General features: G+C 53.0%; 1 protein-coding gene across 11 annotated transcripts in view; it reads right to left on the bottom strand.

The window, feature by feature from the left end:
* The window catches only part of LPIN1 (lipin 1), a 129755-nt gene that overhangs the window by 15175 nt on the left and 95086 nt on the right, over positions 1-19494 (bottom strand). For all 11 annotated transcript variants that reach the window (XM_043604510.1, XM_043604503.1, XM_043604502.1 and 8 more), the window contains 5 exons: positions 16773-16865; positions 13646-13725; positions 8401-8527; positions 7270-7418; positions 6734-6820 (listed from right to left, as the gene is read on the bottom strand). In XM_043604510.1, coding sequence (XP_043460445.1) covers positions 6734-6820; positions 7270-7418; positions 8401-8527; positions 13646-13725; positions 16773-16865 — 536 coding nt within the window. The remainder of the gene's footprint in view (positions 1-6733; positions 6821-7269; positions 7419-8400; positions 8528-13645; positions 13726-16772; positions 16866-19494) is intronic.

Genomic DNA, 19494 nt, shown 5'->3' on the forward strand with positions numbered 1-19494 from the left:
GCTCATGATCTCGCGGTTTATAAGTTCAAGCCCCACGTCGGGCTCTGTGCTGACAGCTCGGAGCCTGGAGCCTGCTTCGGATTCTGTGTCTCCCCTTCTCTCTGCCCCTCCCCTGCTCTTGCTCTCTCTCTCTCTCTCTCTCTCTCTCAAAAATAAGCATCGACAAAACTTTTTTAAAAAATTGTTTAAAAAAAAAGGGGGGGCTGCCTGGGTGGCTCAGTTGGGTGGGCGGCCGACTTCAGCTCAGGTCATGATCTTACAGTTTGAAGGTTCGTTGCGTTCGAGCCCTGCGTCAGGCTCTGTGCTGACACCTCAGAGCCTGGAGCTTGCTTCGGATTCTGTGTCTCCCCTTCTCTCTGCCCCTCCCCTGCTCATGCTCTGTCTCTGTTTCTCAATAATAAATAAACGTTAAAATAAAATAAAAAAAAAGTAAAACACACGCTCCCCTATCCCCACTTCAGCGACAAAACCTTTGCTCTGCTTTAGTCTCCCTAATGGCACCCATCACTAATGTTACAGTATAGTTCCTGGTTTGAAGGTGGTCTCTTGTTAATCCATAAGCCCCCTGAGGGCAGGGACTTGGTCTCATGCTTCGCTGTAACCCCAGGGCCAAAAACAGTGCCTGGCAAGTTACAGACACTTAGTAAATATTTGCGGAATGAGAGAATACAAGCTGCCCACTTCTCCCTGACTTAGTCCTCCAGCATGAACATTTGATGCCGGTTAAGGGGCTCATCTCTAGACTTGCTTATGAATAAATCTGGCCTTTTGTAGCACCGTGGACGGAACTGGAGAATGTTATGCTAAGTGAAATAAGTCCTACAGAGAAAGGCAGATCCCGTGTTTTCACTCTTATGTGGGTCCTGAGAAACTTAACAGAAGACCATGGGGGAGGGGAAGGAAAAAAAAAAGGTTAGAGAGGGAGGGAGGCAAACCATAAGAGACTCTTAAATACTGAGAGTAAACTGAGGGTTGATGGGGGGTGGGAGGGAGTTGGGGGTGGGTGATGGGCATTGAGGAGGGCACCTGTTGGGACGTGCACTGGCTGTTGTATGCAAACCAATCTGACAAGACATTTCATATTTAAATAAATAAATAAATACGTCCTTTAAAACCAAGAAACAGGAAACTTTTAAGAGGGAGAGAATCCAGAAATACCAGCTTGTCTGGAATCCAGGGATGCGTCTTAAAATCAAGCAACCTTTTTACTCAAACATCTTTGTATCTTAGCTCTCTGATTAATGCAGTCTTTGAAAAAAAAAAATACCCACTCTTTCTGTATATAGCTCTTCACATCGGAGTCCTAAAAGCGGCCACCTGCAGGGGTTTGAGATGCTAATTTTATTCAAAACCTGATTTCCTAATACATTTCAGGGTTTGATCAGGCCACTCACTGCCTCCTTCTCACCAGGCAAGTATTCTGCTTCAAAGGCCATTACTAAACTTGGCTGGAAAATCAGCGCCAAGACTCCTGGAGGAGCTGGGGGGGGGGGGGGAACTGCTTGTTGATGGCAGAGGCTTCGCCCCCACGAAAGCCGCCTGAAATACCAAGCGCTCCCATCAAATGCTCAGGTGACGCCGAGTCACCAAAGCTTACTCTCAAGGGAGCCCCTGGGGGGTAAGACTGCTCACTCCTCACTCAGAAGGGCGGGACGCGCTGCTCCCACCAACACCTCGCGTGAGCTCCGGGTGCACACGAGGCGGCACAGCCCTGCCCTTTGGGAATGGGCAGGTGGGGAGACCTACCCTTGACTGCAAAAAAGGTGGACTTGTGGGCTCCCCGGGAGGGAAGGGCGAAGCCTGCCCGAGGAGAGCGTGCACACAGAAGTACAACACACACGTGGGTCACACTTACCCCTCTGAGACCTCGGCAACTACAACAGGACTCGGGGACATACCAGAGCCAAAAAGAAAGAGGATTCCACGTCCCGGCGTCCCACTGACGGTTTCTGCGTATGTCCCAGCCTCTTGTATCTCTCTGAAAACACTTGGCCCAGGCAGATATTAAAATAGCTTGGAAAGATCACCCCTGGGGCTATTTGCCAAGAGAAGCGTCTAGGCGGACGTTTCTCCACCACTGACATCTTGGCCTGGATAAATCATCGCAGGGGGGCCGGGCAGAAGCCCCGACAAGGCCGCCCTGTTGGACGTCTAGCAGCATCCCTGGCCTCCACCTGCTAGGGGTCCTCGACACACCCCAGGCATGGCGACCAGAAAGGGGCTCCGGGCATTGTCATGGGTCCCTGGGGGCCAAAATCGCCCTCGGTGGAGAGCACTCTTGCAGAAAAAAAGGGGCCCTGTAGCCCCGTCTGCAGGCCCAGAGGGAGGATAACCGCTCGCTCCCTTAAGGATGGAAGGCTGTAGGCCAAGCTCAGACTTGTCCTCAGCCCGGCCTCCGAGGTCCCCTGCCCAGAGCCTCCCTTCCGCGCCCACCGTGCTCACTCCGGCCTGGCTCTCAGCCCCACCTCCTCTCGCCCTGCCTCCCCCTGTGACGAGTGCCCTTCTCTCAAACCCTGCAACCCTGCCCACCCAACAAGCCTCGGCTCCGGGCCTCCTCCTCGCTGAAACCGTCTTGGATTTCTCGCCCCTCCGATCAGATTTAATCTCTCCCTCACTTCCGTCTGAGAAATCTGCATCTCACCGCGCGTCCCCTTCCCTGCATCCTTACAGGGTCCCCATCACCCGCTGCTACGGGATCCCGAGCTCCCTTACAGAGAGGCACCGGCACAGCCCCTGGCGTGCAGCAGATTCACAATCAGAGTCCGCTAAATCCGGGGGGTCCTCGCGGAGGCCGGGCGTGGAAAAGAACGCCCAGCTGCACAACACACACACTTGTGACAGCAACCCCACGACGTGCAGGCACGGCATTTCTGGGCTGGCGGTGACCTCAGGGACCGCCCGGCCGAATTTTCCCCTTTTAGAGATGAGGAAACCAACGCTGGGAGTGGGGGACGAGGTCTAAGCGGCCAGGGTGAGCGAAGGGCCGTCCCCTTCAGATTCCGGCCGTCCCCCCGACTCCCCATCAGACTCTCCGTCCTTACTGTCAGACATTAACGAATGCAATCCCCTAAGACCCGGAGTGGGAGAAAAAAACATCGGCGAAAAGGAGAAAAGAAAGACCCTAACGTGTCTGCTAATGATGCCTTCCGCTTTCAGAATCCTGGCTTCACAGAGCCGTCTCCACGCCGCAGACAAACCCATCCACCCACGAAAACACGGGAGCATTCATGCTCGCTAAATCACACACACGTTGATTTCTGCTTCCATCACTATAAAAATACCCATCAAGGAAGGCGGAAAATCAGAGCGGTTAGTGCCCACGTTTAGCCCCTAAAAGACCCACGGGCTCAGTGAGCTGGATATTTTAGGGAAGAGTCTTTTACTTCCCTTGTGCACGCCGACCGATACTTGCACGGGAGGGGAGAGTCTCACGTCTTCCGTTTCTATCGGCTGGCGTTCTTCTTAATCAATAACCAAGCCGGCTCTTTTATACCCTCTTGCTGAACAAGGTAACACCCAGCTCCACAGACAATCTCTCACAGCTGACTGTATTCGAAAAAGTAATTACATTTGGCAAAAATAAAAGGAAAGGAAATAAAATTGCCCCCATTTTCTGTTGTTGTCAGGCAAGCGGCTATCTGCGAGACTGGTTCTCCCGTTAGGTAGATACTGCAGTGCAGGAATTTTAAGCGCAGCCTGCATTCCCAAAAAGCAGAGTGAGGACAGAGTGATCCGTCCCCAAATCCTAAAGTAAATAGCATCACCTTCCTGGAACCCTAGAGCATGCCAAAGAGCTCTCTCACTAGGCCCGTGGGTAATCACAGGAGGACATCAAAAGAATAGCAGGGACTCATGAGAAGAGGGAGTCACCGCCACCCTCACCAGTCCTCAGTCCCCACACTTGTCCCGCTGCGGCTGCCCAGGACCCCAGAGGAGGAAGCATGCGGGGCGTGGCCAGCATGGGGGTTCACTCTAACCAGCAGTCAGCTAAGGGAATGTCGCACCGAGCCCGACCTGCGCCAGGACGCCAACAAGCCAACCCGCGCGCCCCTGGGTGTCAGTAAAGAGCTCAGTAAGGAGGTAAGAGCCACCCGGGGTCGCCGACTCTGGCCTGGAAAGGCATCGTGAGGACTACGGCGTCTGAGCTGGGCACGACAAGCGGAAAAGTGGGGAGACAAAAATCAGAGGTACGCCCATGCCGGGCAGAAGCCATCATTTGAGCGTAGGCGGGAAAATGGGAAAACGAAGCATGGAGTGTGGGATGCGGCCTGGATTAGAGCAGGAAGGTCTGGGGAGCAACTTGGAAAAGAAGGGCCTCGCAGAAGGCGGGGAAAGCCACGCCAAGGAGCCCCCGGGAGGTGCTCCGTGCGGAACCCCGAAGGCCATGGCCGAGCTGTGTGCGCAGACTGTTCCGGAAACCTAACTGTGTGGGAGCCGCTGAGGACACACATCAAACTCAGCGAATGAACAAACGCCAAGCCCCTTCCTCTCGGCCCAAATGAAAATACAGGAAGCATTCTGTACTCATTTTGGACCACCACCCACAGCCCTCACTCACCTCGCGCTAGGCAACCAACGTAAAAAATGCTCAGGCGTTCTCTGGTAAGCTACCCTACTTGACTTTCCACAGAGATCTCTTTTCTGGAGGACAAACAAAAATGCAACTGTGCCCTTTTATGCTGTAATGTACAGTGAGGAAAGAATTTATGTTCCAAAGCCTAAAATGATTCAGGCCGTGAGCTTCTCGGTATCCTGACGCGGGAGAGTTTCTTCCAACTAAAAATAGATGTAATTTTCAGCGTCATGCGAGTCGCGGCAGGTCCTCGGTGGAGTAATCCTTCCGAGCGAGAGGTCGGCCGTGGTGAGGCCGTGGGGAAAGGGGCCAACACACAGGCTGTCTGCCAGACTGCGGGCTGGGCCTACCTCTGCGGAGGGCGATCTGGCCCCACCGATCAGATCTGCTCATGTGCTCGCCCTCCTACCAGAAATTCCACTTCTGGGAATTCACTTTACGCCAGCCCCGCCCCCCGTGTGTGCCGTCCTTATTTATTTATAGGCTCATCACACACAATGGACACTGCGTTTGAGTGCTTTGTGCATCACCGTGGGAAATGGCGAAAAAACTGGTAACTACCTCCCCGGTTCGTCAACAGAGGGCTAGTTACATACAGAACGGTTGACCCACGTTACACGATTCGTGCAGCAGTGGAGAATGAGGCAGATCTCACAGGTAATGAAACAGAAAGATGTATTACTAAACGACGCACGCACGGGTGCGTCTCAGGGGCCCGGGGACAGCGCGCATGGATTTTAAGGACAGCGGGACAGAACAAAACCGGTCACGGTGGCTCCATTTCTGGGGAGTGGATCAGCTTGGTGCGGAGCAGAGAGGAAGAAGACACAAGCTCTGTACTCTCCAATTTCTCTAACTTTTCTTATTTCTCTGCATTTTTTAAAGACCCATGTATTACTTTTGTGATTTTTTGCGGGGGGTGACATCTGGAGAAGTAAGCTCAAACCGATGAGCCGGGCATCCGAGAAATCCGAGTTCTCCAACCCACCAGGGGCTGAGGGCCGCCTCCCAGCCACCCCGCCCTCACTGCGGCATCAGGCTCAGGAGGCCAGAGACCATGTCCGCCTCATAACATCCTGTCCCTGGGCTAAGCGCCAACAGGCACTCAGTAAATGCTGGACGAACGAATGAATGAGGGGCAGGAAAGTCTACTCCATTCATCTGTGCTCAGAGCACCAGCGCGGCTTTGAGTGCCCATCCCCCACCCCATCGTCACCTACAACGGGCCACAGGTGAGCGGCTCAGCCTGGGAATCACGGCAGGTTCTCCAGCCTGACATCCCCTAACTCTGTGATTCCTCACCTTCCTCCACCATGGCAAGGTGGGGCTGTCCTGGGTTGGCCTAAGGCACCTTCCAGCTCTGAGAGGCTGGAGAACAGGGGCGCCTGGGTGGCTCAGCGGGTTAAGCGTCCGACTTCGGCTCAGGTCATGATCTCGTGGTTTGTGAGTCCAAGCCCCGCGTCGGGCTCTGTGCTGACGGCTCAGAGCCTGGAGCCTGCTTGGGATTCTACATCTCCCTCTCTCTCTGCCTCTTCCCTGTTTGCGCTCTGTCTCTGTCTCTCTCTCCCTCAAAAATAAATAAACGTTAAGAAAAATCTTTTTTAAGAGGCCGGAGAACAGAAAGCCTTGAAGAAAGAGGTTTCACTGATGAGGGAGACTCTAGTCCACAGAATGATGGAGAAAGCGACGAGCCGTGTGGGGAGGGAGAGACCCTGACGGGCCCTGACCCTGGAGACAGACCAGAGCAGACCGGGGCGGCTGTACCTCCTGTTAGCGGCCGGGGGCCTGTGGATAAACCACCTCAACCCTCCGAGTTTCTCTCTCGGTGAATTAATGCTATCAATTCTTACAGTAACTCTGAAAGGCTAGTAAGTGAAGTGACGCGTGCCCGACACAGGACGGCAGGTCGTCCCCCCCCTAACGCTAGCACCCTCCTTCCGCCAACGATTCTCGAGCCTCCTATCACTTCCCTTCTCGTCTCTGGGTACCGAACTCACACTTGGGAGCCGGCGGGATTGGGACTCACTTGTGTACTCAGAATCCTCCCCCCGCCCCCCCGCCCGGACCCTGCCGCCTGAGCCGCCCGCACCCCTCTTCACAGTCACCCTCACAGTCATGGCCCGTGCCATGATGTGATGGGGGCGAGGGCCCGGTACTTACTGGCTCACTTTGTGGTACAGCTTAGCAATGCCCTGGTGGGTCCAATCCTTCCCGAGGGTGGGCAGAATGTGGCCAAGAGTATCTGACCTAAACAGAGAAACGAGAAAAAAAAAAATAAAAAGGACGTGCCGAAAGGGGGGGAAAAGCCCGTTCCAGCTCACTGTACCAGAAATACCTCACGAGGGGCACCAACAGGACCCGTGACTTCCTTTCCGGATAGAAAAGCCCAAAACGAAAGAAATCATATGAGGACGCTCACGGAGGGATACGTTAACACACGAAAGGGCACCTTCCAACTATCACGCCTCAAGTCCGTGACTCGCTAAGTCAAAGCCAAAAGGCCGTTCGGAAAGTCGCGCTTCGGAAGCATCCACGAGAACATCAAACCCAGGGAGGCGGGAGCCCCGATGGAAGGCGAGGGGCGAAGACCCCAGGACCACGCCGGGAACCGAACCGTACGGGCCCCACACGGTGCCACAGACCGCGAGCAGAAATGCCGGCTGCAGGCCCCAGGGCCCCGACCCAGTCGGACCCACCTGGTGATGGTCCCGTCGATGTCCGAAATGATGACTTTGTCGTCCCAGTCCCACAGGTAGATGGTGCCCTCGCAGCGGCACGTGCCTTGGTACTGTGTGGTCACGCTGAAGACCACGTCGTTGGGGCCGTTCTTCAACTTCAAGCTTTTCTGAAACACATGAGCCGCGGGGCCGCTTGAGGGGAAAGCCCAGACTGAGGGCCATTTGGCCCCTCTTCCAGGAGGGGCGACGTCGGGATCGCTTTTCGAGCTCTCTGCCCTAGGCCACCGTACAACTCCTCCTCTCGCTGTCCCGCTCTCCGCGAGGACGGTTCTTCCCGGGGTCCGGCCATCCCGAACCCCAGGCCCACCTGAAAGGCAGCTCACCCGCTCTCTGCAGGGGGCGGGAGGTGACGGGCAGGAAGCCGTGCCCTCATCGTTGCAACTTCAGAATAGGACCCACTCGCTACTCCGCGACTGAATATGAAAGGGGACACGAAGCCAAGTGGGGAAACGTTTCCCGGAATAACCACAGATCCCAGGACTTCACAGCAGGCTCAGAAAGCACGGTTACCTTTTGGCGGTTTTGATCTCAGTGCTGGGACCCTCAGGGTCCCCCCGGCATCGCAGGCCCGAGCCCGGTGCCACACCACTGCACAAGAGACTGCCAGGCGAGCTGGTGGCATTGAGCGGGAGTCTGGGCCTGACCTTTTCCCATGAAGCACCACGCCCGGCCCCCCCCCCCCACCGCTAACTCTCGGGACAGAAGCGAAAGAGTGGGGACACGGGCTCGCTGGCTGTTCATGAGAAACAAGGGGCGGGGAAGGAAGGGTCCGGTGAAACCCGAAGACGACACTGTGACCGTGACGGCCCCCTGCCACCCGAAGCTCTCGAGAACCCCCCCGCCGGCCCTCGCAACTGCTTGACCTCCCCCAGGTTAGGAGACGCACAGCTCTCGCAAAGTGGAAAGAGCCTGGGAGAGTCGAGTCTATCAGTCACTGAAACCTGGGGATAAGTTGGCTTTGTCAGGCTTCCCTCCTCCGACGCTTGGCAACAGGAGGCGGAGGGGCACCCAGACGCCCAAGCCAGCCGCTGAGTCTGGGCGGCCACGCCTCGGCCGGGGCACACGAACACGAGGGAAGGACACACTCACCAGCTGCTCCGAAGTGAGCCGGAGGGTCTTCTTGTAGCTGACGCTGGACAACAGGGGGAGGTGGCCCGCACTTGGGGGCTTGGAAGCTGCGTGTTCGTCATCACTGGAGGATGACTCATGCTTTATCCTGGAACACACAGTGACGTAACCACCACTTAGGACATGCATCTGGGCAGCCGTGAAAAATGCATTAGGCTAGAATCAATGGCTGAGTCGATCGGGTCTCTCCCCAGGGCCGTCTCTCGGGGGGTCATTTGCCATATGCCATGACATTTCTCCGTGAAGGCCCGCTAACTCCCATTCATACGCCTCCTGCATTATTCGTCCGGGGCTGCCTCTCCTCGTTCACGTCCCTACTCACTCGCTATCATCACTCCACTTTCCACCAAGACGCTCCTCTTCCCGATAAACAGGGTTAAGCTCCCTCCTTGCCGAGGGAAACATTCTCTTCTGTTCCCCGAGGCTGCTGGCCAAGCACGAGAACCCTGAATTTCCACACACCCTGACGGATCAGTTCCGTGTTCACACCTCTCCAAACACGTTTCTTTTTTTTTTCAGTGTTTGTTTATTTTTGAGAGAGAGAGAGAGCGAGAGAGAGTATGAGCGGGGAGAGGCAGAGAGAGAGGGAGACACAGAGTCCGAAGCAGGATCCAGGCTCTGAGCGATCAGCACAGAGCCCGACGCGGGGCTTGAACTCACGGACCGTGAGATCATGAGCTGAGCCGAAGTCAGACGCTCAACCGACTGAGCCACCCAGGCGCCCCACCAAACACACATTCCCAAATAACCCAGCAGGTGCCCACGAAGACAGGGAAGACATCAGTCCTTCTCCAGAACGCCCCGAAACGGCTGTCCTACACACCTCGTCTGCCTGCGCAGAACCCACAGGCCAATGCTCCTGACTCTTCCAGACTTCGCCGTCTGGTGAAGGGCGGGGAGGTGCGGGTGGGAAGCAGGCTCGTTTTCTTTCAACAGCTCATATAAAGCCTATCGGTAATTACTTGTTCCCTGGATTAAAATCCCGCTATGGCATAATCCCCAACCCAGCGGCTTCCCGCTGCTTCCTGCATCCGGGGACCATTATCTCCAAAAACGTCCCAACACCGTACGAAGTTAACAAATGTTGGTTAAGGCTAAGCGGAAAAGGCTGAGTGGCCCCAAGCAGGCAGGTCCCACCCTCATGCCTGCCTCCAGAGCTTCCTGCTCGGGACATCCCTTTATGCAAGACTGATACGCTTGGGAACAAGACTCATACACTTGGGAATTCCGTCTTCTCTTTTTATCTCCAAGGGCTCGGACCTCGCTAACGCCCCCTTGTCCTCTGGGCTCCCACTCTCCCCGCCTCCCCTCCCACTCCCGTGTGGCCTGTTGCTTTCCCACCCCATGTGTGCATCCCAGAGCAAAGCCTACAATCCACGGCTGCCCCGAACTAGAGAGACCTGAGGGAGGTCACCGGACACGGCTGTTCTGTTACTTCTTCTGTTACTTCGGCTTCCTCTTCGTGGGGAGGAGCCTCCTTCCGCAGCTAGAATGAGCTGCGCTTCCGTGAGCACCTGACGCCCTGGCCCCACGAGAGGGAGCCTGAGGGCTTCGGGGCTGGTGGGCTGGAGCTCATCCAACCAGTGCTTGCGAGCACTGCCGCTTCGGCCAACAGCCTGGCCCCGCACTCCCGGGGCTTTCTGTCTCAACAATCACAACGCAGCGTGGTAAGTGCTATGATCGGAAAGCAGACTTGGCCATCTCCAGGACACCGGGACCGTGGGGAATAAGCCACGGGAACGGGCCACTGGGTCCACAAAGGACGACAGAGCGTGGGGGCGCCTGGGTGGCTCAGTCGGTTGGGCGTCCGACTTTGGCTCAGGTCATGATCTCACAGTCCGTGGGTTCGAGCGCCACGTCAGGCTCTGCGCGGACAGCTCAGAGCCCAGAGCCTGGTTCGAATTCTGTGTCTCCCTCTCTCTCTGCTCCTCCCCTGGTTGCTCTCTCTCTCTCTCTCAAAAGTAAATAAACATTTTAAAAAAATTTTAGAAGGACAGAGCATGGAGGCTAGACTCCAGGCTAGTCCACGGCAGGGCTGGGCTACATGCAGATGAATCTAACCAGTGACATCTGTGGCCGGTTTCTAGGTAAAGTGCAGACGGCACTGGGGTTAGAACCTGAGAAGTCCGTTTGGAAGTCCACGGGAATCAGGCCGTTTGCACAAATCGCTTCGTGTTCTTTCAGTCCTGATGTCCTCATCACCACATATAGAGGAACAAACAGCATCCCCCCCCCCCCCCAAAACACTCAGGATGCAGGCAGATGACAGACAGACAGAACCAGCCCAGGAGACATGAGCCCCGATGAGGCCTCACAACTGGAGAATCCCCTCTCTGGGCCCCTGGCTCGTCTGTAAAGTGACATGTTCTGACAACAGCCCTTTCCGGTCCCGGCCCCCGTGGGTCCTGTGAACAACGCTGGTTCTTCTGAACCACCGGCCCGCAGATTTCCAGATGGGTCGGGCACAGTCCCGGAGCACCCAGCTGGCAACCCAGAAAGAGACGAGCTGCAGGCCCCTCGCTGAATCAGAGACTGTCTACGCTCCAACCCAGCAGCCTGGAGGGAAATGAGATCCAAATGCGAACCAAAGCTCGCACGACACCAGGCTGATGTGCGCCTCTGCCCGTGGGGTGTGGAAACACGAACGAGGCGGAATCACCGTTCATTTCCATGTGCTGCTTTGCGACCAAACAGCAAAAAAACCCACTAAATCCGTGCGGCTGGCCGTGCTGGAGGGAAAACAGACACAGACTCTGGAACGCAGCTATACAGTTGGCTGCCGGTAGAGCGGCCGGGGGCAAGGACGCCACCCCGCGCAACAGGGGTCCAGCCAGAGTCCGCTGGGGCTCACGAGGGCCCGGGAGCAGGGCCGCTTCCCAGCGCCGGCCAGAAGCGACGCCACAAAAGGGCTCAGCCCGCTGGAGAGTCCGTGTTCGCGGAGCAGCTGTGAACAACACCCGGGTTAGGGCCCGTCGCCGCATACATTCTGCAAGCGGAAGTTCCACGACTCGCATGGTGACAAGCAGCTTGCTCAATGAGGCGGCTTCGGGGCCTCTTCTGTCAATCGAGTCTGTCGATTACGGCAAGGCGCCAACGCCTTCTCTGAGTCAACGGCACGAATCGAGCGGGGAGGCCGAAGGCCTAAGAATGCCGGCCAAAATTAAGACGTTTCCCTTTCTCGAATGAACTTTCAAACTCCCGATCCCTTCTCACAAGAGTCAGCGCTTCGTTTTTCAGGGTTAATAAACGAGCGCAGCGTGATGAACTCAGAGTGCTACGGACTCTTAAATGGGTTCTGTTTGGCCGCCAACAGCATTTTCGGCAACGTCCAAAGAGGACCGTGTCAGGCGGCGAGAAAACCTGCAACGATTCTGAGAAACCGCGCCAGCTGAGGCTCCGGGTTAGCGGGCAGGAGCCACCCTAGGGTCACGCTGCTCATCGCCCTTGGTCCCCCTCGGCCCCCTGAGCCCCCACCGGCCCCCTGCGCCCCCCTTGGGCCCCCATGGCCCCCTGTGCCCCCCAGCTCCCTCCCTGGTCCTCCACGCGGCCCCTGGGAAGCGGAGAGGAACAGTATCAGAGCTGCTGCATGCCACACTGCCCGCGGTCGTCACGCTCTGTGCCTTGGATCCTCCGGCCGGGCCCATCCCAGAGCCACCCCCCGCCCCCAGCCACGCGGCCCTGTGGGGTTGCGTTCTGGACCTCCTTCCTCATGGAGGGAACCGCCCGAGCCGATGTATGTGGGGTTGGCATCATCCTCCGCATTTCACAGACGGAAAGGAGACACCGCGGGGCTGACGATTCACCAAGGATCGCACGGCAGGCCGACACAGCCTCGGCTCTCCGTCCTGCTCACGCTGCCTCTCGTGTTCGGAAACCATGGCCAGGACAGAGAAGGTTCTTCCAAAGAACAGGAGAGCAGGAAGTTTCTGGTGGAGCTAAATCACTGCTTTAAATGCTCAAGGCAGGAGAGCCAGCGCTCCGTCTGTGTCCCCTGTCACCGTGCTGCCTCCCGGGCTGCCTCCCCCGCTGCTCTGGACACGACACCTGCCCCTTTGCTCGGATATGGAGACCAGTTTGCCCGAAGCCAGGACCCCAAACCAGGCCTGCCCGACTCCAGGTCTGCCGTTCGCAGCCCGCGGCTGGCCACTCGCAAGCATAAACAACGACCTGCTGAAAGTCCACCGGCTTCTATCCCTTCAGAGGCCAGCACGTTCTCGGCCCGCGCTGCACCTTGAACTCACCTGCCTTCTCCCTTCCGGGGAGTTTTTCCTACTTCCGCCTATATTTTCTATTTCCAACAGCGAATTCTAGAGACAAAATAGTTTACGATGCAGAGCGACGGCCGGGAGGCTGAGAACCTGAGATCTAAGCCTGCCCCTCCTACGAATCAACAATATATTGGGTAAAACTTATCAAGTCAGCAATAGTTCTGCAACATTTATGAAACGCCTGCTGTGTGTCAGGCATCAGCTTAGCCCCCAGGATACAAAAATGATGAAGATCTGCGTCTTGCCTTCCATTAATTTGTTCGCTTTTTCCTTCCTGCTAAATGAGGAACGCAATCCTGAGTTTCTTAAGCACGGGAGTACTCTAAAGGTAAGGTGACGGGTAAAGGGCGTCACGTTGGCTCATTCGCTATCTACGTACGTTATCGACATCCTAACTGGTGCACGATGGCATTGCCCTCAGATCAGAGTTGCCCTCAAATCCCGTAAGAACAAATTAACCTGACGGCGAACATTCACAGTACGTGTGAGTTGCCAATACGAACCCATGTCCGTACTTAGGAAAGTATCAGCGAAAGTCCCAGGAAGTATTTAGATGATAGGGAAAAGCAATCTCCTTCCGAAGGAAACTGATTTCCACGTTACTGTTAATGCTGGTGCTGGCCACCATCATCGCCACTGCTGCTATTTTCTGCACATCCAGGGCCATCAAACACCGAGACCACGAGAAGGGCTCTAATTACAGGACATGCCCTGAGTCTCACGTTCACTTCGCAAGGTAGGTATCTAAGGGCACCACTGCCACCATTTGACTCATGGGAAACGCAGTTCATTGTTCCGGTTCGCCCACGGCTGCAACCCCGGTCCGCCTGGGTCCCAGGCCCGTATGCTCGGTGAGCCCCAGCAGCCCCCAACGGCCACACGTCATGCCCTTGGACACAGAAAGGGGCCGCAAGGGCCCACGCCAACTCGCCCCGTACCTGGCGGCCATGCCGAGCTGTGACGGCTGCTCCCCGGGGCTGTGGCTCTTGCCAGCCAAGCACTGCTCTGGCTTACTTTCCTGGAGAAGGAGACGAGAAGGAGTCAGGGGAGTACCAGAGAGAAGGGCCGGTGTGCCACGACGGGCTCCCCGGAGCCCAGGGCAGAGCCCCGAATGCCGTCCCCAGTGATACGCACCCCACGCATGGCAGGTGCTGATTAGTGCTTTGCTTGGACGCCTTGAGTGAAGCTGAGAAAAACTGTTTGACAGAAATGAGTCTGTTTTCCAGAAGTGCTGGTGGCACCAAACCAAACTTCATAATCGCCGGAGCTTATGCAAATGCTTTATCAAGGGCTGCTTGGATACCCGAATATTTTCAAAATATTTTCTTATAATTGCTGATAGAAATGCTTGAAAATATTTTCACACCACATTTTGCTTGGGAAAATGCTTCTCTCCTTCCCAACACCACACATTCCTCATAGAAAATGCTCCTCCGATGTACCAGAAAGAGCTCTGGGACTCTAAAGAGATCTGGGCTCAGTTCTGCGTCTCTTGCTTGGGGAGCTGGGGCAAGTCATGGAAACTTCCAGAGCCTTGTCTCCTCACCGGTAAAAGGGGGGGTGATAACATCTACGTCCTGACGCTGCCGTGAGGACCACAGAGATGCTGTGCCCACACAGAGCCTGGCCTGCAGCAGGCAAGGGACCAGAAGACATCCACCAGCCCCCACACACGTCACGGAAGTCATCAGACGGGAGGACCCAGGGCAAAGGGTGTACAATTGAATCCCACTATTTGCGATCATCTGGTCAGGAGGCAGGTCAGTGGCTTCAGTGCTAATAAGAAAATGAGCAACGTAGACATCGGGGTGACTGTCGTAACATCGGATGAGTACAGACTATACCCAAATATTCGTTAGCTCTTTATAAAATTGATGTGACAACATGACCAGTAACTTTTAATCTATTTATTGAGGTAACATAGCCACCACTGTCAACAATCCTTTATTAGAGTAGTTCAAAAATACGTAACTATCTGAAATAAGTGTATTTCAGTTTTTTTTAAGAAATACTTAATTTCACAACTTCATGATTTCCTTCATGCTGGCATTCCCCTGAATTCAAACTGGTGCCAATGGGAATAATCTACAATAAATAGGCCTCTGAAATAGCAACCAGCCCTCTGCCTAAATTCTAGAACATTCTACTCTCTAGGAAGGGAACTAGAAAGGCCCTTTATGTTTTAAGTCACCTAAAGTAAAGTATATGTTTGCCCTAATCTGTTCATACCCTTGGAGATAACGGAATAATCACCCCCACTCAGGTATGCTGAAAGAAAATGTCAAAGAACAATTTCCTCTTGATAAAACCTTCCATCAGACTTTTTCCCTTTGAACTCATGGAATAAACAAATTGAGATCACTGGGGTTTCTGTTAGCATTCTAACAACCGACTTGACTACTGTCCTTGGGGTTTCTCTACACTATATTCCAAAAGTAATCAGCATTCCCTCAAATATTTGCCAAACCCCTGCTCTGAGTCCAATGTGGGCACCCAGGATACCCAGGGATCAGAGCCAGACAGGGTCTCCGCCTTCATGGAGTTTAGGATTTAGAGGAGAAAGAGATGTTAATAGTCACACTAGTATGACTACAAACTCTTGACAAAATTTATGAAGGCAAAGTTTCACAGGCAGGACTATGAGAGCAGAGAACAGCAGCCCAGACTAGTCTGCCAAGAAAGGGCTTTTTGAGACACTAGTCAATTAAGTGAAGGGGAGTGAGAGGGGTCCCAGGAACGTCAGGCAGTGTAAATGGCATATGCAAAAGTCCTGGGGTAGAGTGTATGTTCAGCCAGTGAAGCTACAGTAGAGAAAGCAGGGGGAGAATGGCAAAAAAAAAAAGTTTAAAGAGGGACGCAGGGGCTAGGATACAAGTGTTGTAAGCCATGTTAAGAATATTGGTCTCAACCATGGAGAGACCTGGGATCCCAGAAGGTTTTAAGCAAGGAATAATATAAATTGGACCAGTCTCCTAAGTCGACCAATGCACCTACGGTATAGACGACGAAGAAGAGAGGGCGAGAAGAGACCAGTCGACCACCGGAAGCAATCCTGGGAGGGACGGCACCAGCCTACGTTTGTGGGGGGTGGAACTGGAGCGAGGTGGGTACATGTGAGAAACATTTAAGATGGAAATTGATGGGACCTGACGATGAATTAAATGTGAGACGTGAAGAAAAAGGAAGGGTCTAGCCTATGGAGGGACACCGGCACCATTTTCCGACCAGGGTCCGGCAAAGGAAGAATTCACAAGAAAGCTGTGAGGTCAGTCTTCGAAATGACCAGCTTTGAAGCGTCTCGAAACATTCACACGGAATAGCCACGTAGTTGGCTACTTGGTAAGTGAACATGGAATACAAAACAATGCCTGATTTGCAAATAAGAGGAGTCATCGCACGGGCATGGGTGGGGCTGCCCGGGGAAAAGGAGGCCCTAAGACAACCCTCGATGACCGCCCCCCCCTCGCCGGCTGCCCTTACGGTCGTGGAGCCAGAGCGGGGACAGCCTTAGGAGGAAGGAAGTCGGGTGGACACAGGGGCATGGAACCTTCAAGAAATAGGTTGAGAGGTTGGCAGAGAGCTGGAAAGAAAGCATAGGCATCTACAGAAAGGGAAACGAAAGCCATGCATATTGAGACGTGCCCTTTCAGTGACATGACTAACGGGAATCGGTCTAGCACGAGGAGTGTTACCCCATTCAAACAAGACTCACAAGCGGCAGAGGGCTGCTTAACTTTAAACAGAAAAGTAAACTCTCACACCGAACCCCTTCTTTTCACAGATGCAGAAATCCCAGAGGGGCAGTGACTTGCCCGTAGTATCCCCCGCCAGCCAGGTCGCAGGGCCAGGAGGTGAACCGAGGCTCTCTGGCCACACCTCCCCTTCCTCGGCCCCTTCCCCCCACACCCTGGGAGGCCTCTCGCTGCTTCTCGGCAGGGCTGGCTCCCAGAAACCCAGTACTGCGCCTTGGGCACATTCCGCTCCCATCCGGAGCATGAAAACGCACTCCACAGACCCAAAGTCGTCTGGGCTAAGTAGAAGCACCCTTTGGTGGCCCGTGCTTACCTCTTTGATCGTGGTGTTTCTTCCCCTCCATGAAAACCACCACCTTCCGCCCTTTCTGGGCATCTTATCCCTCACGAGAGCTTCCACAGTGGCCTGTTTTAAACGGATGGGAACATAAATAATGGAACCAAAAAAAAAAAAAAAAAGATCCACTCAGCACAGTCAAACCAAAAGACGCACGCATGCAAACCAAAGGAAGATTAAAAAAAAAAAAAAAAAAAAAGAAGAAGAAGAAGAAAGAAAATCAGAGAAAACACGACATACTCTTCGTGGCTGAAAAATTTCCGAGAAGCAAAACCTAATGGCGTCCAAAATTACATGAAGATAACTTAGGCACGAAGACTTAAGAAGATGGTGAAGGGATAAACAAACAACAAATAAAAAGAAAACACAACATGACGACAACAACAAAAAAAAAAGAAAGCATTGAAAATCATTAGTGATTAGTACGACCAGAAGTTTGCAAATTAAAGTGATCTACGGGTTAACGTACCGTTACTCTCAACATGATGAGTATAAAATAAAAATGAAATGACCGACATGACGTATAGGGTAAAAAACCGTTTTTAAACAAACAAAAATAAATAAATAAAACGCACAGGATCTCTTTAGTGAATGTAAATTGCCAAATTTTGATCGACTGAACCTGAGTAGATGCACTGGGGTCAAAACCTCAAGTATTAACAAGAAAACTCATACTCTTGCCCTAGAGAAATGAGCATTTAATGGGAGAAGATCAAATAATAATTCATAATTTTCTAAGTATTTGCAAAGAAGAAAATATCAATCTTGAGGCAAATCCCAGCACCAGGGAAAGGGTTCACGGAACTATCTATCAGGGAATCATCACCCCCGCTAGTAATGAAAAAACAGTTTACGTCTTTCAGCCAAACAGACGGCAGGTAAGCAGAAAGAGAAATCATTCACGTGTTTCGCCTGAAGCGTGCTTCTTTCGGTCATTTAAAGATCCCTACCTGATACAAAAGAAACTCCTAATATACCAATAAGCAAATCCTTCATAACCTAGTCACAAAGAGGATAATTCGTACAGATGTTGATTTCCCCGTTCGTCCTAAATCCATCCATAAATGTAACAAAATCCCAATTAAAACAAAAAAACAAAAAAACAAACTACCAGGATTATCTTCATACCTAGACAAAGTGATTCTAAAGTTCATTTATAAAACAAAAAGATCCCAGAAAATTCATAGACAGAAGAGTATTGAGTAGATCCAAGCCGCGCTGGATATTAAAATACGTTTAAAAGCTACAGTAATTAAAACAGTGTTATGTTGGTACGTGAGTAAACATATAGATGGAACAGAAGAGTCTGGAAATGAACCTAAATCCATAAACAAACGGAATACATGCTGTGGCGGTAACTGCCTAGCAGTGGGGGAAAGAGTCATCTCACAAAAGGTACTGAGATACTTAGGTAGCTACGCCAGACCCGGTTACTTGATGCTCTGGGCACATCATCCCCTTTCTTTCTTGCCAACAAGTCTAAAACCCTGTTCAAGAATCAGGTGCAGTATGTTCTGACCTCGGTTGGTCTACGTCAGTCATAGTCACTGTTTTGCCCGCAACCGCTTTGGAGGTGCTCACGTGACCAAGTGGTAGCCAGTGAAAAGTGAGAAATCTGTCTCCATCCTTCCTATTTGGGAGGTGGCTGTTTGAGAAGACGATGTGGGGGGACAGTCGCCTTGTGAACATAAAGGGAAAGCCAAGAAAATCACGGAGAAGCTAACCCAAATTCATCAAGCCTGAAACTACCAACCTCTAACACTCTTACTGAGTCGGATAAGAAACCCCTATTATTTAAGCTACTTGTAGTCATTCTGTTTTCTACAAGCAAAGCGTCCTGATGCGATAACCAACTGGAAAAAACAAAAAACAAAAAAACTGATTTTGGTTCCCGATACCTCTCTCACTCTCAGAATAAAACCCAGACCGGTCAAAGATTTAAGAAAATACTAGGAAACAAGATGGTCTATTTCCCAAGTTTTGCAAATGAGAAAGCAGGGCCGTTCAAGGGTGATACGAGACCATAAAAGACAAAGTCTACGTGTAAAATGAATTCTATATTAATAAACACAATAAGCACGGTAGAAAACTTACTGACAGCTCGTAAAAAGACTTAGGATGTGTATCACAAAGACTAAGTTTAGGGGCCACACGCACTCCTTCTGTGAGCTAACTCCTTTAAGGTAAAGGAAACTTCATTTGCATTGGTCTTTTTTCTTACTGCTGTGTAAGAGCCGAGAAATGTAACATAAAAACGTATCCTGGGCCGGGGCTCCTGGGTGGCTCAGTCGGTCGAGTGTCCGTCCGACTTTGGCTCAGGTCATGATCTCACGGTTCGTGGGTTCGCACCCGGCATCGGGCTCCGTGCTGACAGCTCGGAACCCGAAGCCTGTTTTGGATTCTGTGTCTCCCTCTCTCTCTCTCCCCCTCCCCTCCTTGCGCTCCGTCTCTCCCTGTCTCTCAAAAATAAATAAATGTAAAAAAAAAACAATTTTTTTTTTTTTTTAAATGTATCCTGGGCCACGGATACCAAGGAACCAGGCGGGGACGAAACAAAACCAGCAAGGGAAACGTGACCTCAGCCAAAGTACCACCACCGACGAGGTCGCAGTCTCCAAATCCCAAAACGCCTCCCCACGCAGGCACGTGCGTGTGCAGGAAGGGGTGAGCACGGACTCAACAAAGTCAGAGGAGACTT

Source organism: Prionailurus bengalensis, chromosome A3, assembly GCF_016509475.1.
Source record: "Prionailurus bengalensis isolate Pbe53 chromosome A3, Fcat_Pben_1.1_paternal_pri, whole genome shotgun sequence".
In the NCBI taxonomy this organism is placed as follows: Eukaryota; Metazoa; Chordata; class Mammalia; order Carnivora; family Felidae; genus Prionailurus; species Prionailurus bengalensis.